General features: G+C 40.1%; 1 protein-coding gene across 5 annotated transcripts; it reads left to right on the top strand.

The window, feature by feature from the left end:
• The first annotated feature begins 73 nt into the window (after positions 1-73).
• On the top strand, positions 74-17,978 carry AADAT (aminoadipate aminotransferase). Of its 5 annotated transcripts, none has more exons than XM_048076182.2 (14): positions 74-182; positions 1,869-1,937; positions 3,585-3,753; positions 4,725-4,857; positions 5,461-5,535; positions 6,790-6,999; positions 7,513-7,578; positions 8,785-8,867; positions 10,096-10,192; positions 11,008-11,069; positions 13,396-13,460; positions 14,922-15,028; positions 15,662-15,763; positions 16,949-17,978. In XM_048076182.2, the coding sequence occupies exons 2-14, from the start codon at positions 1,871-1,873 to the stop codon at positions 16,985-16,987; spliced, it is 1,275 nt and encodes a 424-aa protein (XP_047932139.1). In that variant the 5' UTR covers positions 74-182; positions 1,869-1,870; the 3' UTR covers positions 16,988-17,978. The 5 variants fall into 5 exon arrangements, 4 of the variants coding, with proteins under 4 accessions (XP_047932139.1, XP_013030754.1, XP_013030757.1 ...); XM_013175300.3 differs by lacking the exon at positions 74-182 and adding an exon at positions 214-403; XM_013175303.3 differs by lacking the exon at positions 74-182 and adding an exon at positions 458-528.
• Positions 17,979-27,180: the final 9,202 nt, after the last annotated feature.

Genomic DNA, 27,180 nt, shown 5'->3' with positions numbered 1-27,180 from the left:
AGACCCCTCTGCTCCCTCCCCTTTCCCTCCTCCACCCACGTCCCGAAGCCCCCGGGCAGGACGCCGCCGGCCCCCCTCCACCCCCGGCCCGCCCCCGGGCGGGCCCGCACATGCCCAGCACCGCGGGCAGCCGCCGCCGACACCCGCCCGCTGCCGGCCCCGTCCCGGGCCCCGTCCCGCCGGTAGGTGCCTGCCCCAACGGCCACCGGAGCGAGGGGAGCGGGCAGCGGCCTCCCTCCGTCCGTCCGTCCCTTCCCGGGCTCCGTACCCGCGGCCCTGCCCTCTCGGGGGAGGACGGTGCCGCCCCCGAGCCGGGAAGCGGGGAAGCGGGAGCGGGGAGGGCCGGAGCCGTGCCCGAAGCTAAGGCATGCCGGCACGTAGGGCGTGCTGCTGCTGCTGGGGGGTGAGGTTGGAAACGGCGTTTTCAGAAAGCGTGACTTCTTTTTTTAATCATTCTTGCCTGACGGGTCGGTTCTAATTACAAACATGTTGTTCGTGTTGCTACAGAGTGACTTTTCTGCGAGCTCGGTAAAAGCACGCTTTGAAATACTGTTCGAAATCACGAGATCTTTTCGCCCTTCGCTCGCTTGCTATGCTTTTCTAGGAAGCAGATAGCTTTCTTGCGAGAGCAGGCCGAGAAGCCTCCTGCAGGAATGCTTTTTGCTATCATCTGAACCTGGGCACCAGGAAGAGGGAGGAAAACACAGGGCTGTAGCAGTTCGAAAGACATCCTGAACGACCCTTCCTAAAAACAGACACCTCTAACTTGAGAAGTGTTGTGACTCAATGCTAGCTTGCAATCATTAAAGCACATTAAATGCAATACTTAATCCAGCTTTATTCAGCTGGATTCTCATTTTTAAAAAGCTGATGGGTGTCAAAGGTCTTATCAACACCTGTACATTTGTAAGCTGGTCTTTAAAATACCTGGAAAGTAAAAGGAGGGGAAAGACTTTTTTTTTGTTGTCCTGGTTCCAGTTAGGACAGAGTTAAGTAGCTCATAGTAGCTGGTAGGGTGCTATGTTTTGGATTAGGATGAGAAGAGCGCTGATAACATGCTGATGTTTTAATTGTTGCAGAGCAGTGTTTACACCAGGCCAAGGACTTTTCGGCTTCTCGCTCTGTCCTGCCAGCGAGCAGGCTGGGGGTGCAGCAGGAGCTGGGAGGGGACAGACCCAGGACAGCTGACCCAAACTGGCCAAAGGGGTATTCCATACCATCTGACGTCATGCTAAACAATATATAGGGGTGGCTGGCCGGGGTGGGGGGCCGGCTGCTCGGGAATAGGCTGGGCATCGGTCAGCGGGTGGTGAGCAATTGCATTGTGCATCACTTGTTTTCTTACACATTATTATTGTTAATACTATTATCATTATCACTATTATTATTATTATTGTTATTATTATATTCCTTATATTCCTGTCTTAATAAACTGTCTCTGTCTCAACTCACCGGCTTCACTTTCCCGTTTCTCTCCCCCATCCCAGAGAGGGAGGGGGGAGGGTGAGCGAACGGCTGTGTGGTGTTTAGCTGCCAGCCGGGTTAAACCACAACATTTGTTCAGTAGCCAAGCACCAAATTCCCGGATCAATGCCGTAGTGCTGTTATCTGAACAGCAGCATTTGGCCTAATCTCCCTGTGCCAGCATCACTGGGAGGCTGTGACGTAACCACTGTGCATAAAGTGAAAAAACACCTAATTCCAAACGGAAGAAATCCGACACTGATTTTAACATGGATGAATTGACATTCGATTTACAAAAGGCCATATCTATGCAGATGACAAATTGGAGGCTTTACTTGTGGCAGATTTCCATACCAGAAGCACTTTTCCAGCTTTATGTCCAACTAACTGCTCTTTCCCCACAGATATGAATTATTCTCGGTTCATCACGACTGTGAGCGCAGCAAGAAAGGAATCTCCAATAAGACTTCTGAGTGAGTATGTACCTTCTTTGTAGGGACTCTGGAAGAAGATCATTGTGTTCTGGACTTTGCTGAGGTATCATGGCTAACAACTTGAAATGGCTTAAGAGAATATTGTGCTGTAAGCTGACAGGTATTTGCAAGGCCAGTTAACTGCTCTGACTTTTTTTTTTAAACTGGAGACATCAGGCAGGCATAAAAAAAAGTAAATTGCCTCAAACCATTTCAGAAACCCATCCGGACAGAAGAAATAGCATTGTTCTGTCACTTAAACATGTGCCTGAAAGTCTCTGCTACTGCTTCTGAAGCAGAGCTTTTGGCACAGCTTGTTACTCAATTTACACTCATTGCCCAGGAACAAAACTGCTAATGTCTTGAAATTCAGTCCCAGCATGTCTCTTCCCACCTCACTTTCCTGTATCCTACTAATAGATTCCCCAACCCCAGCTCATTGTTACTACACTTTCCTTTTCTATATTACACTGCTATCTTTAGGCTACCATGTTACATAGTCTTCTGGGTGACAAATAGAAAAGGTTAACTGCCTACTTGCTTACTCAGTTGAAACCTACGGGGACCTGACAGAATCAGAGCATGAGACATACTTCAGTAGTTAAGCCTTCAGGGGTCAATTTCCTCTCCTGGCAAGGGGTTGGCATTTACTGCTCTGCTTAAATTATTTAATGCAGGTACAGCTAAGTCAACTAATTCACTCTAGTTACTCTCTATTCACCTTTTAAGTGATACATTGATAGACATGATAACAAATATTAAGTAGCATGGCTTGTACAAAAAGACTTCAACACTGCAGTTTTGATAAAGTAAATCTTACAAAACCAAAAGTCAGAGACATGAACAATACTGCTGAACTGATAAGAATTAACTCCCCATGCTCAAGTTTGCTAATAAGTAGTAGAGAATAAACCTGATATCAGGAGGCTCAACACCAGATTTGGTATCCTCTGTCCTCTCATATCTGATGTAAAAGCATCAAGCCAGCATGAGTGCCATACTCTGAGCTCTTAGATTGAATGCAGTCAAGTGCAATTGCCAAGTACAGTCCAGTCTGTGCTGCAAGCAGAGCACAGATTGGATCTGAATGATTGTGAAACTGACTTTAAAGCAAGAATTGTCAACATTTTCTGTATACTGTCTTATTTACACAGTGGCTCTGCCACTAAAGCTGTGCTGCCAGAACAGTTCCCACTCCCTTATGGAAACACTGTCATCATAGATGTAGTACACTGGTAGCAGTGTACTGCCATGTTAACTAAAATGAGGCACAATATAAAAACAATCATTCAAAATCAGTCTAAACAGAAGGCCATTAAGATTTTAAATTCCTCAAGCTTAGAGGTATCAGTCAGAAAAAAAAGTTTTCTAATAGTATAAAAACAGTCCAGATAAGGCAAAAAAGCTATTTTTACTTTAAAGAGAATTTTTTGGTGTTGTTCCTCCCCCACCCACCCCCCATCTTCTTAAACCACAGAGAAAGGCAAGGCTAAAACGAGTTACCATCTTTTTCAATTCATGACTTGTTAAACAATGAAGTGAAAAATAGAACAAACTTCTCTGGTCCATTATTGGATACTGACTAAAGTGTGTGAGCAGCTCTTGCAATAATCAGATTGTAATCAAGGTTTTTTCCTTTTACTCTAGCTGAATTGATGCAAAGGTCTCCTCCATCTCTCATCTCTTTGGCTGGAGGGGCACCAAACCCTAATGTTTTTCCATTTAAGAAGGCTACTGTTGCCATTGGACATGGAAATGCTGTTGAGATTGGGGAAGATTTGATGAAGAGGGCTCTTCAGTACTCCGCCTCAGCAGGGTATCTATGAAGGCTGCTTGCACTTAAAGATACTGGAATCAAAGGATCATTAAATCCTTTTTTATTGTATTAATTGATCTTCACAAAAACAGCTTTAACTTCTTTCAGTTTTCCTCAGTATTTACATTTCAGTGGAAATTTGAGTAGATGAATAATTTAATATTCAAAATTCTTAAGCCAGGGCATTTCCTTGCTGCTGGTGTTTGAGAATCCAGACTCCTAAATCACTAAAAGGACTCATTTTGCAATAAGACATTCATTAAATGATACTGCATTGCAGTGCACAGTTTCCACATCTTGGAGTGTTTGTTTTGCTCTTATTTGGTACCATGTATTAAAGAAGTCAACCCATACTACTTGTGGTAGTGGAATTGAAGTATTTATAGTATTGACATTTTTAGTATAAATAGTGCATATATTAAGTTAGTTTAGCACTCAAAAAACTCTCCAACAGCTAGCACCAAATTAGGTTTTTGACACACTTGCAAAAATACTTGTGTACCTACATAGGCACACAGGGCATTAATGAGTAATGTGTTCACTTAAATATTAGGAAAAGTCACAGCTCAATTATGCAGACAGTTATGAACATCCTGCAGAACCCTAAGACATTTTTGAAGAACCCATTTCCAGATTTCTTACTGCCCACAGCCTGTTTCCAGAAGTGTTGCAAGCTTTGTCACATTGCCACATTTGAGTATGGAAAAATCATTCCTAGGAAAAGACGCTGTTTAGCCTCCATCCATATTTCATCATTGCTAAATCGTTTCTACCCAGATAGTTTGGTTTGTAGGCTATAAATGTTCATCTCTTCGGCTCTTCCATAAAAAATATTTTTCATTATTTGATAAAGCAAGTGACAGTTAAATCAGACTCTGAACTGTGTGCTAGATTTGACACTGATTTAGAGAAGCAGCCCATCTTTGGCCTGTATAAGATATTAGATGCACCTTATCTTATTCACGTTTCAGGATTCCAGAACTGTTGTCTTGGCTAAAGAAATTTCAGAGAAATCTACACAATCCCCCAACAGCCAACTATAGTCCTGAGCAAGGACAAATGGAAGTGTGCGTCACAACTGGCAGCCAGGAAGGCTTGTGCAAAGTAAGACCAAAAACTCCGTATGTTAAATGTACTTCTTTCAAAGAGATGTTTTTTCTTCTATCAGTTCAGTTATACTCAGCATTAAGTGTCAGTATATAACAATATGCAGAGTAGTTTGTTAAATGTACGTCTCAACATATTATCAACACAAGATAATAGAATGTAGAACAGGTTGGGCAGTCTCATGTCAAAAATACCTGAGTTCGGATAAACCAAAAAGTCTGTCAGAAGATCTAGTATAACATTTCACGTTACTCAAGCAGTGCAGTAATTGATGCATTATTTGCTTTGCTGTAGCTCAATTCTAATTGTGTTAGACTTAAATACTTAGCCTTTTCAGTCCACTGCTGCTTAGTTGATCCCTTCTGTAACTGAAGCACTGTTTCATTTGTATAGAGAACTGCTTCCATTTCAAATTGTTATTCCCTAACTGATTACCTGGCTTCATTTGGTTTCGAAAGCTGATTCTTCATCTGTTTTCTACACAGCTTAGTTAAATTGTTAGAGAATCACTAATACGTAATCAAGATTTATAATCCCACTAAAGTCAGAACTATGAAGTACATGTAAAATCTTTCCAAAATACACTGTTTTCTTTCACAGGTATTTGAAATGCTCATTAATCCTGGAGACAACATCCTTTTGGATGCACCTACATACGCTGGGACACTAGCAGCTGTAAGTATTTAAGCAACAAAGCTATGAATGTTACATTTGAACAGCAATATAGTACATCTGCAGGCTTATATGACCTGTATTTACTGCAAAAACACATCTAAGAATCGAGTTTTTACTGTCAGTCTGGTTAAGTTCATAAGTCTGATTAAGTTCATAAACATTAATTCATAAAAGCTCTTGCCAGGACACAGTGTCCTTTTCTAAATCCTAGGACGAAGGTCATGTTTGAGATTGGGAAGAAAGCTATCATAGCCTACTCAGTTGGAAACAAATTTATAAGTAGGTAATTTCATCATGTCAGCATGTTTATAACTGAAGTATTTTATAGTCTGATTACACTTAAACTGTACCTATAAGTCCCATAAGTTGGAATAGGCATGGAACATCCATGAGTTTTAAAATGTGAATTAATAATAACTGTACAAAAATAACAGTTTACCTCTGAAAAAATAATCAGTACATAATTAAACGTCAACTAAAAATGCGTAAGAACTGTAAGAAGAGTCGGGATAGATGATATACCACTCCAGTCTAGTTTCCCTTTGCATCAAAAGGAATTTTGATATTGTTGGCTATGCTAAATTTGAGTATATGTTTGGCTAATCAAAGATACTTTGGCAGCAACTTGCATTTTTACATTGAAATGCTGAGCTACATGGTACAAATTCAAATTCCACGGAGGGGAGACAGTGTACTTTTTTGTTCGTATTTTTCCTGTATCTTTTCATACTGCTGTCAACATGTCATTACAGTAGCATCATTTCATTCTCCTTTGTATTGCTGAATATATCTACTGAGAACAGATTCTTTGCCCTTTGTCAGTGAGGAGTAGCATATAGTTCTGGCACTTCCACTTAGGTAGAATGCAAATTGTCAGCAGGAAATGAAGTTTCAATACTTATTCTGTGTTGAGAACATGAGAGCACAACTCCTGAAATCAGTGAGATCACAACTCCTGTGAGTTGTCCTTTCTGCTTGCAAAATCATGACATCTCCTATAGAAGAGCACCAATTAGACATTAGTTACCCACTTTTCCTCAGGTGGCTTAACAGGGCAAATTAAGAGTTACATGCTAAGTTTGACAAGCTGCACAGCAAGCTGAGGCAAGCTTCCCGTGGAATCACAAGGAAGCAGAGTTTGAAGATAGATATAAAGTCATAAAGACTGGTATTGTAAAATTTCTAGTGATACAATGACAAAAGAAAGACTTAAGAATTACGGTATTATAACAGTTTTGTTCCTCCTATCAACAGCTGAGACCTTTGGGTTGTAACATTATTAATGTTCCTAGTGACCAACATGGCATTATTCCAAAAGCTCTGAAAGGAATTCTATCTACTTGGAGTCCAGAAGATACAAAAAATCGTAGTCACAGTCTCCCCAAATTCCTATACACTATTCCAAATGGCTGCAACCCAACTGGCAACTCTCTGACCGCAGAGCGCAAGAAGGAGATTTACCAGGTACATAGCTGGGGCTTTATGAAACTTGGTGGTAGAAATGGATAAATGTCAGTCTTGTTTCAGTTAAGGATACCCCACATGTGGCATTGGGCTCATTATTGGTCTAGTAGATATTCTTCCCATAACTTGTTTCAAAGTAAAATCTCTTTCATTACAACTCTGCAGAAGTATACTATGCATTAGGTAATATTTTTTTTCAGTAGTAGCCCATTGCTGGCTGCTACTCTTGCCATGGGCTTCAGAGTGGGTTTACTCCAAGTGTACTGTACAGTTTAAACACTACATGGAACAGACCTTCAGTTACATACCTGTCCTTCCACTGCAGGCACTATGCCTACTGTTGAAATTGCTCCAAATTGGGCATGTAAAACCTTCTGTTGATAGGGTCTTGTGCATAGTGAATGAGTGGGATCATGGTATGGTCCTGGTAATAGGCCCAGAGTATAGAAATAACTGAATTTACCGTCTTTACATTTTAATGAATCTTTTCTTTGTATTCATTTCTTTCTTCAGCTTGCAAGAAAATATGATTTCCTTATAATAGAAGATGATCCTTACTACTTTCTTCAGTTTGAAAAGGTAATCTGTCTTCTATACTAAGTAGCACATTTTCTTGTCCCAAACAGAACTAAGGTTTGAACCATGAATCTTCCTGCATGCTCTTTTTCATGTCCTTCCAAATTAGTTGCAGGCCTAGCAGTCTATTGCTACTTTCAGTTTTTGTCCCCTTTGTGGTATTTTATTGCATCAGCCAGTTAATCACGGCAGTTTAAATTCCTCAAGCTTTACAAAGGACAGAATTTCCTTCACTATTAAGAAAGTGGCAAAGACTTTGCCTGCAGAGCAAAACAAATATGCCACTGAAGCAGCCTCTTAAAAATAGCAGCCTCTTAATGTGCCTTTCAGCCCAGTCACTTCTCCATTCAGTGGAAGACCACCTACTTCCAATCTACTGCATCTCATTTCTACCCCTTTGCCTTTTAGAGACTCCAAGAGAGTTCTCCCAAATAGCACAGGAAGTAGTACTGGACAGGCAGCTTCCCTCCTTCCCTTTGAATTTTCCCCACATGGGTAATGATAGCAGTTAACTGTCTTCATACGTGGATCTGCAGCAGCACAATCTGCTCAAGCATCTAACTTTAGGAATGAAAAGCTGGTCTTATCAAAGCAGTTAAACTTTTGTAGAAGCTAAAGTGTAATACTTTGTTTTGAAATGTGTTTTTGTGGGAGGAGGCAATAAAATTGCTTCACTTACAAAGTCATTGAATAGCATTGTTTAGCTTTGCTACACAGTGTGAGTGGAAAATGTGTAAAAGTAGTAGAATATCTCATAAGGTAGAAGTGTGTTGAACTCGGTACGATCAAAATTTGGACATACGCTTAATATTTTTTTTAAAGGTAAAGCTAAAAGCTGCTGTGTCCCACCTTAAAAATTACAACATCTTTCTGTACACTCCCTAAAAACCTTGTCAGAGAATTCATTATTTGTCTCCCTACTTATGGCATCATACCAAAACTTGAATTGAGCACTTGTATGCAGAGCAGTGGGCTAAGCATCAAAAAGTAACAACGTTGATTCTTGATGACTTTCCTAGAACATTATCACATCTCAGACAGCTGGTCTAAATAAACATTTGTCAGCATGTTACTGCATTTTGTTCTTTGAATATCCATCTGAAATATTTACTAGCAAAATATTTTTTTAAGAAATAATTGTCTTCATAGCAAAGAAAGTAATTCTTCCATAATTCATACTAGCAACTTGAATTTTTTTTTTCTTCCAAGCCGTGGGCTCCAACTTTCCTCTCAATGGATTTGGATGGCCGAGTTATCAGGACTGACTCTTTCTCTAAAATTCTCTCATCTGGGTAAGGCCAGCTTCAGACCGCTCAGCATTGTGTGTTGATTATGTCATAAGACTAATACTACCTCTGACATGATCAGACATGTCAATTTTTTCATCTAATACTTACTCATTTCTAGAAAGTACTTTTCTTCAGTTTGCTCGCTTTTCTTGTAATCTCTTGACAGTTATTTTACTTCAAATTCAGTTTCCCTCCTGATACTGATAGGCCATTCGACCCAGGCAGCCCAGTCTTCCAAGCACCACGTAGGCAGAAAGACTGAGATGCTGGGCTGCAGCTCTGTTCCTGCAACTCCTAAGAAATTGTCTTCTTTTACCATTTCTCCTCTCTCTTACCATTCCTGCAGACTCCCTGCACTTCCAATATAAAAGAGAAATGATGGCATCATTCTCAACAAGCGTAGCATTATACTGATCTCTTATCTGCAAGCTTTAGAGTTCTTACAGGTTGTCTGCACCTGAAAAATTAAGCTGGCTGTTTTCAATTACACACAGATTGACTTGTTTGATTTTTAACTCACTTCTGCTTACTATTCTGATAGACATAAAGTAATGTGAATTCTGCACTGGCAGCTAGTGGATTGTAACTCCATCCCCAAGGAAGTGGGGAGACAACACGATGCTAAGTGTGATTACACTTTGAGAAGTGAAACTACAAAAAGGCATGATGCAATTTTATCTTTGTCAAGGACATGTCTGAGCTTACTGATTCTATTTTTCTTCAAATAACTACTCCAGACAATCTGAGTAAAAATGGGTCATAAACCTTGAAATGAATAACAGCCTAGTTTATCAGTGTAGATTCTGTTTATTCTGCAGTGCTGAAAGCAAGCAAAAAGAGCAAGCCTGTTTGTCAGTTCCTATCTGTTTTTCCATAAAACTTGAGAATTCATGATTTTGGTTATGTGAATAATCCACCTTTCCTTGCCTTTGATTCATGTAATCTTTATGGTTGCAGAGAAAAGCCTACAAATGTGGGATGCATCCTGAAGTCCCAGAACTAGGGAGCAACTATGAGCATTAAAAGCCCTTTTTATTTATTTTTTTCTCATGACTGATACTTAGCTCGCAATTTGCTTGAAGTTGGGACTTAAGCAGTACGAAGATATAAATGCATAAAAGATCCTTACAGTGTCAGTGAAATGGTTACAGGTTTTCCAGTTATAAGTTAAACAATAACTTAAAGATTAGCATATTGCATTTCCTGTAGTAATTTTTTTTATTTCTTCTAGGTTGAGAATAGGTTTTCTGACAGGTCCCAAGCCTCTTATCGACAGAGTTATTCTACACATTCAGGTTTCAACAATGCACACCAGCACTTTCACACAGGCAAGTACTAAACTGCTAACTGAATTGTATTGAGAAAAGATAACATATTTCAAGATACAGGAAACCAAGAACAAATAGATTTTATAGTTGCTCTGCACTTTTCAGTTTTAGTTATAAAAACGTGCGTTGTCATTTTTGCCAAAGGAGAGAGACCACCAAAGAAATTACAACCAGATGTTGAGGGTATCTTAGTGCATGGAAAGCACCACTGCTTCAGCTAACATGCCCTTAGCCATCAGATTTCAAGAACCAAGATTTAAATTATTTTCTCTTGACAGTAGGTTCACTTGATAAACCTCAATGTGAAGCATACATTGGAAGTACTCCCCCTCCATTTTTCATTACAGTCAGTAGCTAAAAGACTACTGGCAGCACACAAGCATCGCAACACAGTCAGCCATCTACAGCCCCTTTATAATTAGTAATAAGTAAAGGAGAGAGACATCAAGCACATCTAGATATGACCTTCATCTTCTAACTCTAATTCATCATAGAGGCAGTATTAAAGCAGAGAGACTGATGGGGTGGGAGAAACTCCTGTAAAGCAACACACATTGCCTTCCTTTAGCTCTCCAATTCACTTCCTTCCTCCTGCCCCAGCATCTAAATACTTAAGGGACCTTGGAGACAGCTGTAACATGGAATAAAACTGTCTGTTGCTGCTGCCACCTCTGTTTATAAAGGACTCCAAGAGACCATGCATGCAATTGCTTGCCCATGGGGAATTCTGAATAAGATACGGCTACATGTCTTTTGATGATTGTGGAAAAGTCCAGTTTAAAATATGGTATTGATGGTGTGCTTTATTTCTTTAGATTATGATATCACAGCTTCTTCAGCAATGGGGAGAAAAGGGCTTTTTGGAGCATATAGACAGGTAGGATCATGTCACGTGCTGAATCCCATCATCTGTCATGCTGCTTCTTGTTACCTACACAAAATATTCCTTGCAGTGAACAGGCCAGAGGAGATGCATCAGTTTGAGGTAAATAGATGAGTAGTCCTAGGCCAATGGGGTAAGCCAGGTCATCAAGACTGGCAGTATTCATATGGAAGTGCTGAAGGAACTCTGTGTGAAATTGCACAAATGCAGGTCAAGGCATGTAAACTACCACTACAATCTGGCAATCTGTTGGTCCTCTGGCATAGCAACTATGCAACTCCCATCTGAAAAGAACTGAAGAGGATCCTGGGAGCTACAGGGCAGTGAATGAAGATATCATCACTGCTAGATAGGGTCTATAACAGAGACTAAGATCACTGAGACAATCTTACACAGGAGTCAGCATGGCGTCTATAAGGGAATTCTTCCCTCCCTAACTCAACAGTGATTCATCCTCTAACAGCCTTAATCCAATTATTGGGGATGCTGGAGAAATGAGAACAGAAAGCATCAAGGTTCGCCTAGACTCACTAAACATTTCCTCTATCACCACGTTTGGTGACAGAGGGTCCAGGGTCTAACTCAGTGAGGCATTTCTTACAGTGACCAACATTAGTTTTCATTTGTTTTCCTGGAAGTATCCATGCTTCATTTCAAATGTCATACTTAGATACCCTTAGAACTCCAAGTTTCTACATCAAGGGGTAGTATGTTATGCATTGTAAAGGCTTGTAATAGGAACGTCAGAAAAGCATGAAAAAGTTTCTTATGTCTGACTGCAACAGCCACTTCTGTGCCCTGAGCATCTGACTGTTGACTATACTGTAACTACCGCTAGCTAAAAAAATAAAAAAAAAAAAGATACCAGTCCTATCTTTGCCTCATTTTAGGTTCTATGGGATAGGTAAAAGAAATGAGAGCATAATGATAGATTTTGTAGGGGAACTTGGACCATGCTTCAGCTCTACTTTCAGCAATTAGAAGATACATCTTAAACATCTTTTTTTTCCCCCTACCTTCTTCCTGACAGTGAGGTAACCTTATTCAAACCAGAAACCTGTTCTTCCTCTTGACCTAATGATGAAAACAGTACTATAGTAGGCTAGCTACAACCCTTTATAACCTTCTAGACCCCACTGTCAGGTGACTTATTGATTAGGCCCAACAACTGAGTACAATTTCCTCATGATTTCATTGGGGTCAGTTGACATGTCAGATCATGTTCCTGACTAGTAGCTAGACTGTGGTTTGGAGCAGTTAAATTTCTTTGAAAGTCTTGTCTCGTGCTTATAATTTCATTCCAACATGAAAGTGAAAGAACATCACAAAAAGGCAGAAAAGTTACGACAATTTATGATGCAGTAAAAATTGCAGAAGATTTACCATTTCTTGCAGAGTGTAACAATTGGTATAAGCTGAGTCCTTGAGATACATGTTGTTTGTCTATCAGGTTCAATAAAATACATGCAGAAATCAAAGCTCTGGGTTCAAAGAGTATCAAAAATGTAAATGTAAGTTTACTAAGTACAGTTTATCCCCAGGGAAGGAAACCCCTTTACACCTGATTTATGAAATCTGTATCAAACATTTCTCTTGTCTACCATTGCAGAATCACAGCTCTCTAATTTTATGCCAACAAAAGTAGTAACACTACAAGACTTGTCCTTGTTGAAACTTAGGTTAGGGTCATTTTCCCAAGTAAGATACTGAATTATTTGGAAGTTTTAGTTAAAGTATGAAGGCGGTAGCTTCAAAGGGTTAGAACAGGGGAAGCCATCAGATAGTCATGACAAGTTTATCATATGATTTGCTTTTTACTTTATGATTTTTTTACTTTATGATATCATTATGATATCATTTCCTTGTGTACCTATTACAGAAATTCAACCCAAATGCACCAATATCGACTATGTGCTTTTACAGAAGTACACGTCCTTCATTTTCTTCCATATGCTTGTTTTGTGCAATTACTGTTGCTAACACGGCTTGTATCCACTAATATAATAGAATGGATATCATGTATTGTTTAGTACTGAATTTTCCCTGACCTGTAAATATTAAGAAGCAACTACAAAGGCACTTCCTCTATCCGATTGATCTGTGCTTTGTTGGAGAGACACTGAAGCATTCAAGACCTTTCTGATACATATACAAAGTTTCATATACACATTATTATTGTATTGTGCTGATCTAGGATATACTCATATTTCCACCAAGCGTGCATTTTATTTGTTAAAGTAGAAAAGCCTTGTTTCTGCTTTTGGAAACAGACTCTGAAGCACTGTGGGATCATGACTTGGAATTGATAATTTACTTTCAGAGTTGTGGAGTTCTACAAGACCCAGCGGGATGCAATGCTCATTGCTGCTGACAAGTGGTTAAAAGGTCAGTGAGTGCAACACAGCTAATTACTTAGACTTTTTCTCTAGCTATTTATCATCTTCGTGTTCAAGAAAAATCAGTAAAGGTCATCTCTTGACTGAAGTGATAGGTAAGCACTATAAGCAAATCAATGACATTAAATATTAAGCTTAGGACAAATTATCTAAAGCTGCTGTTTTCATGCTTTTCTGGTGGGGGACGAGATGAAGACGAGAAAAAAGCTCACTGCATTACTGTATAAAGCAGTTTTACAAAAAGCATGTATTTCACTCCACTATATTTTTATACTTGTTGTGTTTAAAATTTCTGTCTTTAAAATCTCCATTCAAAATACCCAGATTTAGTGGCCTAAGTTTAAAAGAAGATACAAACAACTGATACAGTACTAGTGATGGTCATTCTTCCAGAAATGAATTTCAGATGTCCACTTCTGTGGTTGATCAGAGCACAGAAAGAAGCTGATCAACACCAGTGCAATTACCATTACAGACTCACTGCTTTTAGTCAGTCTGAAGTAGAATCAGCAATAATTATTTAAGAACTGACCACTTAGCTGAGACACTTCCGTGGGACTTAGATACTTGAGTACCATATGGTCATTAATGTACTTACTCTTGCTAATTCATGAATTTTAGATAAGTATTTCCTCTTTTTCTGCGTGGCTCTGTATGATCATGGGTTATTGACTTTGGACCCCCTTTGTCCCAATTTCCCAAATATCAAAGCAGTATAATAGCACTGCGTTACCTTAGGGTGTGTTGTGAAAATATACTCATATGTAAAAGATTATAGGGTCTTCAAATTTTTTTAGAAACAGGAGCCATATTATTACAGAAAACAGACCTTTATTTTGTAGATATGTAATGGTTAAATACATCAAGGAAGAGATGAAGATGATAAGTCAAAACAAAAAACACATCCTAAAACAAGTAAAGAATTACTTCTAGGTAAACAAAGGTACACAGTAAGTCTACATATACAATTTAAGACATAAATCCTCTCTAAGCCCTCTCATCCTCCTCATAACTCCTAGGCTCCCATTTTCTTTGGGCAAAAATCTATAACCAATTTAAAGGAAAACAGTTTTCTGCTTTGCTACACTTAAATTACATTGATAGTCAATGTGGTACTAGAAGAAACTGCACCAGAAAAAATATTTTAGACTGCTTGGAGAGGGTGTTTACTTGATCTCAATGTAGTCAAGAAATTTAATTTCTTAATATTTGGGTTTTCCATAATTCAAAGTAATCTCTTTCACAAAAAGTACTGAAAATACCAGCATGAGTGTAGTAAGCCCACACAGATTTGATTATTATCATAAATTTACCAAGTCGCATTCTAGATCTGTGGCCAAATTCCATTTGAGTTCATTGGAGCAACAAATCTACATCCATGAATCTATAATGTATTTATTACAGGTGGAGCAGAAGTTTCTTTCTTGATTCAGTTTTTTTCTTTCTCTAGGCTTGGCAGAATGGTATCCTCCTGCTGCTGGCATGTTCTTATGGATCAAAATTAAGGGAGTTTCTGATACAGAGCAGCTGATCATGGAAAAAGCCTTGCAGAAAGAAGTATGATTTATGGCTTAATGGTTTATGATGTTAAATGAGGAAAGGATAAAATAAATTTACCATATCTATCCCCACGTATGCACACACATAAAAGTGAAGGAACTTGAGTGCACAATCATCAAGTCTCTGAGTCACAACTGTCACATAATGTCGTGACTCAATAAAATATTTTCTTGTCTATATTCAAATGTTGATATTTAATCAGCTTAAATTTAAATCATATATAATATATATGATATATATATATTATACTAATATAGTGGGCAGCCATCATTGATACAGAAATATATCTTCTTAATAAGAGAAATTAAGTGTGATTTTGTTTCTACAATCTATAAGAGGCAACACCGTGCACTGAGTAAACTACATCCCACCGCACTGGTACATCTAAACATTGTGATAACAAGCCAGACCTTGTTACCAACCAGCCTAAGAGCTCTCTGTTTTTTTTTTTTTTATTAAAGTCTGATGCCAGTTTCCATATTTTTAGCTTCCTGTTTTGAAGAGGCAGAATATATTTAGCCACATTCTGATATCAGTGTTTCAACAGTGAGCCTTCTAAAATTTAATATAATATACTGTTTTAAAACCATACAAGTGGTTATACCTAGGTGTCTAATCACTTTTTCTTAGGTGTTACTTGTTCCTGGAAGAGCATTCAATATCAATAGTTCAGAGCCTAGTTCTTATGTCAGAGCTTCCTTCTCTCTATCTTCTCCAGCCCAGATGGATCTGGTAAGTGAGAGGAATTTTTTTTTTATTTATTTTCTTTTCAAGAACAGTTTCTCACATTAACGATGTTCCCTTATTTTTAAATACTTACTTCTTATGCATATTCTTATTTGCCTAATGTAGTTGTTTTAGTACTTACACAGTAAGCCAGTACTTCTAAAGCAGTATTAGCTGTTTCTTATGCAAGATACTCGTATGGAAATTACCTGAAAGGTACCAAATTTTTAGGACCACTTGATTTTTTTCTGTGTATCTCATACATGCAGATTCTCACACTTAATCAACCCAGATATTATTCAGAAAGTTTTTAATGAAGTCAGAGTAAGTTTTGCTGTTTGTCTTAGCACTAGGAAGCATCATGTGTCTTTATTTTCCAGGTTGTCCATTCTTGAGACTGAATTACCTTTTTTGTATATGTTGTCAGTCCTTCATAAGAAAGAATATTGTTTTTCTTTCCTACAATTCACATACATGTTGCATTTCATTTCTCAGGAATCTATGTATTTTACAAATGTTTTGGATGTTATTTGGCTGTATCTGTAAAATCAGTGGAGAGAAAGACTAGGATATATTTATTTGTGCAGATTTAATACTCCTTTGATTCAGGTGCTTGCAAGTTCAGTATTTGGAGTTTCATTTTCATTCAGTTACAAATATTTGTAACAGATGGGTGTTTCTATTGTCCTTCTCTTTCTTCTTCTGTATTTATTCCTTCTTCATGAAAGTAATTCATAACCATACTACTGACAGTCAAATTGTATCTTGCTGACATTGTATTACATGTTTCCCCACTGAACTGTTCTTTTTCTCTTAACTTTGGAGCCTCTAGGCTCTTCTACTGGCTTAAAAGAGATACACTTCTAAGGATCACTAGTTGTATTAAAAGTACAACTCGTTAGCTGCAGTTGAACTCTGAATAATCATTGAACATCACTATGCATAGTCTTTTTTTTTCAGAAAGCCCTACCTTTTGTTTTCTATCAGATTAGTGGAAGCTTTATCTAGTCACAATATGATTCAAGGCCCATATACGTTGTTAAAAAAGTAAAACAGAGAATATCAGCCGAATTTGGCAGTATAAAACTGTGAGTTCATATATTGTTAGGGTAGTTTTAGTAGCTTTACAGATTTACTGTTTATTTAAGTAATGCTGGAGTATGAATGAGAACTATCTTTGTATCATTGCAGGCTTTCAAGAGACTGGCTGACCTTATAAAAGAAGCTTGATGGAAAAGCTGAACAGAGCTCATACAGCAATCAAAAATATCTCCAGAAAATATTTGTTAACACTTGTATTTCATCAGAATACTTTAAAAACAAGTACAACACTGTGGTTGTTTCCTTAGATTCCTTTGGATTGCTTTTCATTCTTTCATTTTTATTTCTATTTTTTAGCTGAAACAATTTGCCTTTTTTTATGACAGGACATTACATTACTAGATTTATTCCAATTCAAAAACATTTTATATAGTTAAGAACAAAATATTCTGTTGTTGTTTCCTGTCAAATCCATAGTATTGTTAGATTTTATTTGTTGGGTTTTTTTTTTGTTTGTTTGTTTCTTCGCTTTTGTTTTCTGTTTGGGTTGGGAAGCAGGGAAATCAGTTACTTAGGAAGTTACACCTGAGGTGGTCTTAAGCATTATTTCTTAATCCTAGCTGATACATTCCTGCAACACCTTAAGTTGGAGTTGTTTTTGTGTGCCACTTTCCGTCTTGGCTCACTGTACAGTATCTAGTTTTGAAGATTTGAAGATCAATATTTACTTTTACTAAAGTTTGGTCAGATAAAAATGATGTAAGGATGTTTTAAATTTGAAACTGACAAAATCAGGGTATAAGTAAAACAACTTTACTTAATGACTCTGCAGCCCAAGCCACATCTCTAGGTTTCCCTCCGATCCTCGCTGCAAGCTGGTGCTGTGGCTGAAGCCAGCCCCAGCACAGAGTCCCTTGGGGTGGCACAGCACCGGGGGGAGTCTGCAGTCCCAAAGCTGCTCCCAGGGCACCAACACCATCTTCAAAGTTGCAAATCTTTCAAGATGAATCTCTCCATTTTTACACTTTTTGGTGGTGCTAATGGAGGTCCAAACTAACAGCGTCCTCTCTACAGTGCTGCTTAACAGCGAGTTTTCAGCTTTCAACTCAGTTTCCTAACCACATGTAGCGATTTTGAAAGCTCAGGCATTTCTATCATCAATAAAACAATTTTTATCTCACGTTCAATTTAGAAAATCATTTTATACAATAGAATGAGCTGACGTGTCTATTTAATTAAAATAATATAGTTGTTGTATTTTACAGAGGAATAAATGAGAATGTCATTTAAGACTGATTAGAGCTCTCAGGCAAATACTATTGCCATTGTTAAGCCAGACCCGAATAAGAAAAATGTAATCAAAATATCATTATTAAGCAAGCCTTACATTGGTGATGTGTTCAATAATACTCTTCAACATTCAGAGCTCTAAATGATTATCTAGTTGAATGTAAGGAAAATGCAATCCCATTTGCTGCACATCAGATGTTTTTACTATCAGCTAATTTAATTTGCAGAGAGCTTGGTTTTCTTTCCCTGACTGTGGTGAACCATCTAAAATTAAATTAATATCCTGAACAATGCAAAGTGAACAATGGTAGTGAAATCTTATATGCACATGCTGTTTAACTGAACTTCATACTACAGTTTCTGGTCTCCCGGGACACAGGATTCACTGTGATTAAATGCTCCTGGAGGAAGGCATTTAGATACAAAAAGAAAATGCCAGGCAGCAGATTCACATGGAAATGATCAGGTAATGAAGGTTTTGTTAGTGCTCTTTTTCCCTTTATATTTCAGCCCTCCAAAAGCAAATAGCCACTTTTATTAATAGCTGGATTTAGAGATCTGATGCAAGTAGCACAATCTACTGTTGGGGAAGAGAGGGCACAGGGGGAAGGAGAGGGCTCCATTTTGTAAGCACATCTCTGGTGCTACCGAGGTAGGGGCAGCAATGGCTGTGGAAGGGTTTGCAGCAACGCCACAGAGAGCAGCCTGAGGTGCTCAGCTCCGAGCAGGCTGGAGCTCCAGACACTTTTCTGAGTGGAAAATTGTTTGCACTTGCTGTCGTACCTACACTTCTGTTCCATTGCATTTTCAGACCTTTGGTAGACAAAAAATGCCTAGAAATTCTGGACAACTAGCCACTATACATGACCCCAGTGATTGTACAAGGACTGTGAATTTCAGCACGTTCTATACATACCACTTGTGCATGTGTTGTTGCACACATACAGACTCACTGTGTGGCATGTCACACTTCTGCTTTGGGAGTTGTACAGGTGTAGCAAGGGGGTGCAATTTTTCCCAGCAAGGACGGAAATATTAACTTTGATAACTCCAACATAATTCCCAAATTTCTGCGTAAATTACATGTGCAAATTTTACGTCCACACAGGTCATTGATCAGAAGGAAAATACACGCCTCTACTTCAAAATGAGAGCCTCCCAGTGTTAACGTAGCAACCACATAACCACCAAGTGATTATATGAAGGTGCTTTATTCAGCGCTGGAAGCCGGGGCAGGTGCCCAAATCTGGCTTCAAGTCCCGTTACTTCCCAGCCGTTATTTATACATACAACATTGCGTCAGGTATACATATTCATTACAGGTTGCAACATCAGCCTCGCTTTTCATTCTAATTAGCTCCCCTCCCCTTTGCACATGCGTGGCGCACTCTGGTGGTCGTCCAGGTGGTCGTCCAGATGAAGTAAGGAGTCTTCCTCTCCGCTGAACTCTTTCACCTTTCTCACTCGACGCATGCTCCCTCCGCTCCTTGGTTCTGCTTCAACTCATTTCATCATCTCCAGGCCCTTATCCAAGGTCAGGTTGTACCTATTCCCTCCCAGGGTTCCCCTTCAACGATTCCTTTAAATGTTCAGTGTACTCCCTAGGTTTCCAGTATACATAGATTACTTGATAATGTAAGTACATTTAATAATATTTAATTATACCGTATGATCCATCACCTGAGAAACATTAATAGAACATCCATTCGATTCTCCCCAACACTAACATTTTGAGAAACATTAATAGAACATCCATTCGATTCTCCCCAACACTAACATTTCCCCCCTTTGAAAATACTTCACTCATACCAAGAGCAAGTATTTTCATTACTATTAAAACATAATTATATACATCCTGTTTACCGGTAACATGCATATTCGGGTTCGGTTCAGGAGACTCGTAAGGTTTTCCATACATGATTTCATAGGGACTTACTGACATCCCACTTCTTGGCTTTATTCTAATTCTTAGCAAAGCTATCGGTAAGGCCTGTGGCCACTGTATCTTAGCCTCCTGACAGATTTTGCTTAATTGTCCTTTTAAAGTTTGGTTCATCCTCTCTACCTGACCACTAGATTGAGGCCTCCATGGGGTATGTAAGTTCCAGGTAATTCCCACTAACCTACTAACCTCCTTAACCACATTGGCAATGAAATGTGGTCCCCTGTCTGAAGAAATACCCAACGGTACACCAAATCTAGGGACTATTTCCCGTAGTAACCATTTTACCGTTTCCTTTGCTTGGTTGGTGCGACAGGGAAGGGCCTCCGGCCATCCTGAAAAAGTATCAACCCCTACCAATAGGTATTTATAACCTCTTGCTTTAGGCAGTTCTACGAAGTCTATTTGCCAGTAATCTCCAGGCTCTATCCCAGCTCTAGTTCTTCCCATCTCAGCATGTTTCCTTGCTACCGGGTTATTCTTTAAGCAAAGCTCACATTTTGACATTACTGACTTTGCCATTGTTAACATGTGTACCGAGATGACACCTCGTTTCAAATAGGTCACCATTGCTCCTGCACCCCAGTGACATTCATTATGTTTTATTTGTAAGATTCCTCGCATTACTATAGGAGGCACTATAAGTTGTCCTGTCGCAGTCACATACCAGCCGTCAGGATTCTTCTGGGCCTTCATCAAATTTGCAAGTCTCTCATCTTCTGCTGAATACTTTGGGTTTTTAGGTAATTTGAAACAAGAGAGGCCTACCTTCGATGGAATTAGAGCCATTACTTTCCGTACTTCACGCGTGACCTTCCGGGCCGTCAAATCTGCCAATCTGTTACCTTCTGCAATCTCTGACATCCCTCCTTGATGAGCTTTACAATGCATTATGGCCACCTGTTGGGGTTTCTGTACAGCTGTTATTAATTTCAATATTTCTTCCTGATATTTTATATTAGTCCCTTATGAGGATAGCATTCCCCTTTCTTTCCATAATGCCCCATGTACGTGGACTACCCCGAATGCATATTTTGAATCTGTCCAAATATTCACATTCTTACCCTCGCTTAGTTCCAGGGCCCGCGTCAGGGCGACTATTTCTGCTCGTTGGGCTGAAGTCCCCGGAGGTAGGGAATTTGCCTCAATCACTACCTTTGATGTAGTTACTGCGTATCCTGCATAACGAGTCCCATTTTCCACAAAGCTGCTTCCATCCGTGAAAAGTTCCCAATCTGGTCTCTCCAGAGGCTGATCTTTTAAGTCTGTTCTGCTGGCATAGGTATGTTCGATGATCTCCACGCAATCATGACTGAGGTCTCCTTCCCCCGTAGTTGTTCCTAGAAACACTGCTGGGTTCAATAAGTTAGTAGTTCTTAAGATTACATCATCTTGCTCAGTTAGTATAGCTTGATATTTCATCATTCGGCTGGGCGATAGCCAATGGCCCCCCCTTTTGCCTGTATTAAAAGGACTGTGGCTGCCACGGCCCTTAAACACGAGGGCCATCCGGCGCTTACCGCATCCAATTGTTTAGAAAAATACCCCACAGGTCTTTTCCAGCTCCCAAGTCGCTGGGTCAGTACTCCTAATGCCAATCGTTGTCTCTCATGCACAAACAGCTGAAAGTCCTTTGATAAGTCCGGCAAGCCCAAGGCAGGCGCCTTTATCAGGGCTTCTTTTAATTTCTTAAAGGCCTCTTGTTGTGGCTTTCCCCAGGTAAATGTACAGGCCTTTTGGGTTTCATAGAGGGGCTTTGCTATGAGTCCATAGTCTATTACCCACAATCTACACCACCCGGCCATACCTAGGAAAGCCCGTAGTTCGTGCAGATTTCGCGGCTCGGGGATTTCACAAATAGCTTGTATTCGGTTAACTCCCAATTTTCTTTGTCCTTGAGAAATTTCACATCCCAAATAAATTACTGTTGTGCACGCGATTTGTGCCTTTTGTTTAGAAACCTTGTACCCATTTAGTCCCAATTGATTCAAAATATCAACAGTTACCTGAATACATTCTGACTCTCCTTCGGTAGCTATTAATATATCGTCCACATATTGTAACAGCAGGTATCGATCCTTTGGTACCTGAATTTGTCCTTGGTTAATCCAGTCTTCTATTTCTTTAGCTAGTTGACTGCCGAAGAGGGTCGGGCTATTCTTGAATCCTTGAGGCAACCTTGTCCAGGTTAGTTGCATCTTTCGTCCGTTCCGTGGATTTTCCCATTCAAAAGCAAAAAGTTTTCTACTATCCTTGTCAATGGGTATGCAGAAGAAGGCATCTTTTAAATCAATTACAGTAAACCACTTATATTTTTCTTTTACAGATGTTAACAATGTATAAGGATTAGCCACCACTGGGTGAATATCTTTTGTTATTTCGTTTATTGCCCTAAGGTCCTGCACTAGCCTGTATTCCCCATTAGGTTTCTTTACTGGGAAAATTGGGGTATTATATTCAGATTTGCATTCCTCCAGAATGTGGTAGCTAAGAAATTTATCTATAATCTTTACTATTCCTAGCCTAGCTTCTAGCTTCAATGGGTACTGTTTAATCCGTACCGGTCGGGCCCCTTCCTTAAGTTCAATTTTTACTGGCTGGGCTACTTTTGATTTTCCAGGCACGTCCGTTTCCCAAATTGCAGGCATTACTGCATTTTCTACCTCTTTTGGGATATGAGGAACAGCCTTCTCTTTAATCATTAATATTTGTCCCACTTTTGATTCCGGGATTCTCATAATCAATTCTCCATCTTCAAACATTATAGTTTAGTTAGCAAATCCCGTCCCAAAAGAGGAATAGGGCATTCTGGTACATATAAAAATTCATGCGTAATTTCTTTACCTCCAAACTGTAAATCAAGGGGTTGTAAGAACGGCCGTATTTCCTCCTTCCCGGTGGCACCTACAATAGTAGTTTTCCTTTCCCCTATCTTACCACTTAATCTATTGAGTACTGAATATGTGGCCCCTGTATCAATTAAAAATTTTACTTCCTTATTTCCTATTTGAATTTTTTACCAAGGGCTCTTTAGTTTCTTTCAATCTCTCTAAAAAGGCGGAAGGTGATTCCGCTTTTTCTTGCCTGACATTATACAATTTTGACCAATTTATGGTCCGGGGCATGGCATTCTGTACCCCGATTTGTACCCAATCTTGATATCTCTTCAGCCTCCTTATTCCATCCCCTGTGTTATAATCCCATTGGGGATCCTCGGTGGGGAAGTTTTGATCTAGATTTCCAAGCACTAATCCATTACGTATATCTTCTCGGGCTCTCTCTCTGGCTGCCCGTAATACCATGTCCTTTTCTGTCGAATCCATCAAAGTATCCAGGATCACCTGGAGATCATCCCAATCGGGATTTTGGGTTTTAATTATCATTTTCATTATCCTAGCTACTTTATCTGGGTTTTCCCTGTAGGTGCCGGCTGCTTGCTTCCATATCATTAAATCCCCAGCTGAAAAAGGCACCTTGACATATACCGGTCCTTCTGTCCCCACTCCTTGCCTGAGGAGAGCGATTATTTTCCCTCCCTGTTCGTTTATAGTTTCTCCTGCCCTTCGCTGTTGCCGGGTCCTATGTGACACGGGGAGACTAAAATCGGGGATTCTCCATCACTACTGCTATCTTCCTTTTCTCTTTTCCCTCCCTGTCCTGGCTCTTCCGGCGGAGCCGACGGCGCAACTTCCAGATCAATATTTCCATTATTCATTTCCCATAATACTTATTATTCTCTATTGCCTGATGCTGTATACAGCGTCCCTCCTTAGTACATGCACAACAACGTTCCTCAGTTTAAACTTCAAGCACCATTATTCCACAAGCATGCTGCCATTCAGGCTTTCGGCGCAAATAAAAGAATAATTCCACATACGGCAGTTCATCATATTTTCCTTCCCACTTACAAAATAGCATTAATTGTAAAATTGTATTATATTGCAATGTTCCATTCTCAGGCCAAGTTTCTTGGTCCTCTAGTTTATACTGTGGCCACCAAATATTACAATAATCAATCAGCTTTCCTTTCCGCATTTCTTGACCAAAACCTCCCTCTTTCCAGTGTACTAGCAAACACCCCAGCGGGGATGTCCGCGGGATAGGTACATCTTTTCCCAGAATTTCTTTAATCTTTTTCATTTTGAGCTTATGATACGGACCCAAAAGCTGCCGGAGCAGCAACACACTCTCCCGAAAGCTGCCGGAGCAGCAACACACTCTCCCGAAAGCTGCCGGAGCAGCAACACACTCCCCCGAAAGCTGCCGGAGCAGCAACACACTCCCCCGAAAGCTGCCGGAGCAGCAACACACTCTCCCGAAAGCTGCCGGAGCAGCAACACACTCTCCCGAAAGCTGCCGGAGCAGCAACACACTCTCCCGAAAGCTGCCGGAGCAGCAACACACTCTCCCGAAAGCTGCCGGAGCAGCAACACACTCTCCCGAAAGCTGCAGCAACACACTCTCCCGAAAGCTGCTGGAGCAACACACTCTCCCGAAAGCTGCCGGAGCAACAACACACTCTCCCGAAAGCTGCTGGAGCAACACACTCTCCCGAAAGCTGCTGGAGCAGCAACACACTCTCCCGAAAGCTGCCGGAGCAGCAACAGCACACTTTCCAGAAGCTGCCGGAGCAGCAGTGTGCTTTCCCAAAAGCTGCCGGAGCAGCAGCGTGCTTTCGCAAAAGCTGCCGGAGCAGCAGCAGCACGCTTTCTACATACCAATAATACCTGGTGCTGACCCTTCAGCACAAACCAATACAGTTACCAATGCCGAACCTGCAGAGCTTTCGCTCTGTCTAACGGACGGCGCCTAGGCTTACCCCGGGAGCTCCCTGCCCAACCGAGCGTGGCTTTCGCCGCGTCTGACCGGCAGGCTTTCCCAACCAAATCGGTACCGAATACCCAAAGTTGAAAGCACCTTTGCTTACCACTCCAGTGGTACGTCGTGAGCAGCGGAGGTCGGTCGTGGTCGACTGCTCCCCGAGAATCCCTCGGTGCCGGCTGGAGCGAAACCGAGACACGATCCGCCTCAGCAGTGCCCACGCTGTCCCATCTGGGTCGCCAAAATGTTAGCGTAGCAACCACATAACCACCAAGTGATTATATGAAGGTGCTTTATTCAGCGCTGGAAGCCGGGGCAGGTGCCCAAATCTGGCTTCAAGTCCCGTTACTTCCCAGCCGTTATTTATACATACAACATTGCGTCAGGTATACATATTCATTACAGGTTGCAACATCAGCCTCGCTTTTCATTCTAATTAGCTCCCCTCCCCTTTGCACATGCGTGGCGCACTCTGGTGGTCGTCCAGGTGGTCGTCCAGATGAAGTAAGGAGTCTTCCTCTCCGCTGAACTCTTTCACCTTTCTCACTCGACGCATGCTCCCTCCGCTCCTTGGTTCTGCTTCAACTCATTTCATCATCTCCAGGCCCTTATCCAAGGTCAGGTTGTACCTATTCCCTCCCAGGGTTCCCCTTCAACGATTCCTTTAAATGTTCAGTGTACTCCCTAGGTTTCCAGTATACATAGATTACTTGATAATGTAAGTACATTTAATAATATTTAATTATACCGTATGATCCATCACCTGAGAAACATTAATAGAACATCCATTCGATTCTCCCCAACACTAACATTTTGAGAAACATTAATAGAACATCCATTCGATTCTCCCCAACACTAACACCAGCATGAATCTGATTTGTGAATAATTGGGGGACTGCGGGAAAACTTACGGGGAATTCATTAGAAGAGAGAATTTATGTCCATTTACAGTTATGACAATTCTTATGCTAAACTGTAAGCATACAGAGAATTACTTCATCCAACCGAATGCATCCATGAGTATCAGCGGTGGTATGCAGGAATTTACAGGACATGTTGTGGAAAACATTTGGCTTAGTTTTGGGGGATTGTCCCATAAATTCTGAACATAAATTTCATTTTAAACTTTATTCTTCAATAATGGTTTGCTCTGTGTAGAACCTTGTATTTTAAAACCTTGTGGCCTGTAGATCTGCAGTACTTTCAATTCTGCCTGTGCAGTCCATATTCTGATACGCTGGAGTAAATATTTAAAAGATCTCCACCGAGCTGTGGTGGTTCATGTCCTAATCTGCCCTGTTTGCTTTATTATTTAATAGCAGTTTTCAAGCAGCCCACTGTAGGCTATGTCTTAGGTGGGAAGAGGATGATTGCAGCGCTTGAACTGTAACCATTCTGAGTGAAAAGCACTCTGCAAATACAAAGAAACATACATTTTCATTCTTCTAACATTGCTATTAGGAATGCCAGTACCTCAGTTTTCTCATAATAGCAGCTGTGGAGGCTTTTGTGTCACCCTGCAAAGCTCATATATCACTATATAAGGATAAGGATCTTGCTGATTCTTTTTGAGAATGAGTATCCCAGAGATGTGTTAACAAATCTGACTGGTGCTAAAAGATTACCTGCTAGTTATACAGAATTTGGAAAATACATTCAAAATTATATTTTGTTTTACTTTCAAATTAAATAATATCTGGATTGATATAGCAAATGAATGTGCTATGATGTGACCTGGAAAAAATAACAAGGTATTTCAGTTTCTTGACTTAAATAGAACTTTGAACTTTATCTTTCACTGTATTTGGCTAATAATGAACTTTGAACATAAAAGGTTTAAGAGAGGATTTTCCTGCACTTTCCTCCAAAAAATCAGGCACTAACAGATGTAGAATACCATTGGCCTGGCCCAGGATTTTCGTTCCTGGATATTGAATGCTGCAATTCGCATCCACATCCAGCTTGAGACGCCAGCTCTAAAACCTTTCTAGTGTCCAGGTACATTAGCAGATACGAAATGTGATCTTTTCAGTGCATATCACCACTCCTGTAGCCACTAAGGACTTGATGGAGCATCTGTGTGCTCCATAGTTCTGGAATAACCACCAGAAGGTGCATCAGCATTTGACAGAGCATCAGCAGAGTCGCTGAAGCACAATGCTTGACATTCGTGGGTCCTCTCATACATGTCTCCTGAAAACATCTCCCTGATTTGTGCCATTTTAAGAACTGGTCCTGTAGTGTTTTCATTTCAAGTTTTTCTGAAGCAAAGGGCAAGAAATGGAAAAAACAAAACAAAACAAAAAACAATACATTAAGAGTAATTATG

This window comes from Anser cygnoides, chromosome 4 (assembly GCF_040182565.1).
Source record: "Anser cygnoides isolate HZ-2024a breed goose chromosome 4, Taihu_goose_T2T_genome, whole genome shotgun sequence".
Taxonomy (NCBI): Eukaryota; Metazoa; Chordata; class Aves; order Anseriformes; family Anatidae; genus Anser; species Anser cygnoides.
The sequence above is the reverse complement of the archived record's forward strand: the minus strand, read 5'-3'. Positions and strand labels throughout refer to the sequence as shown.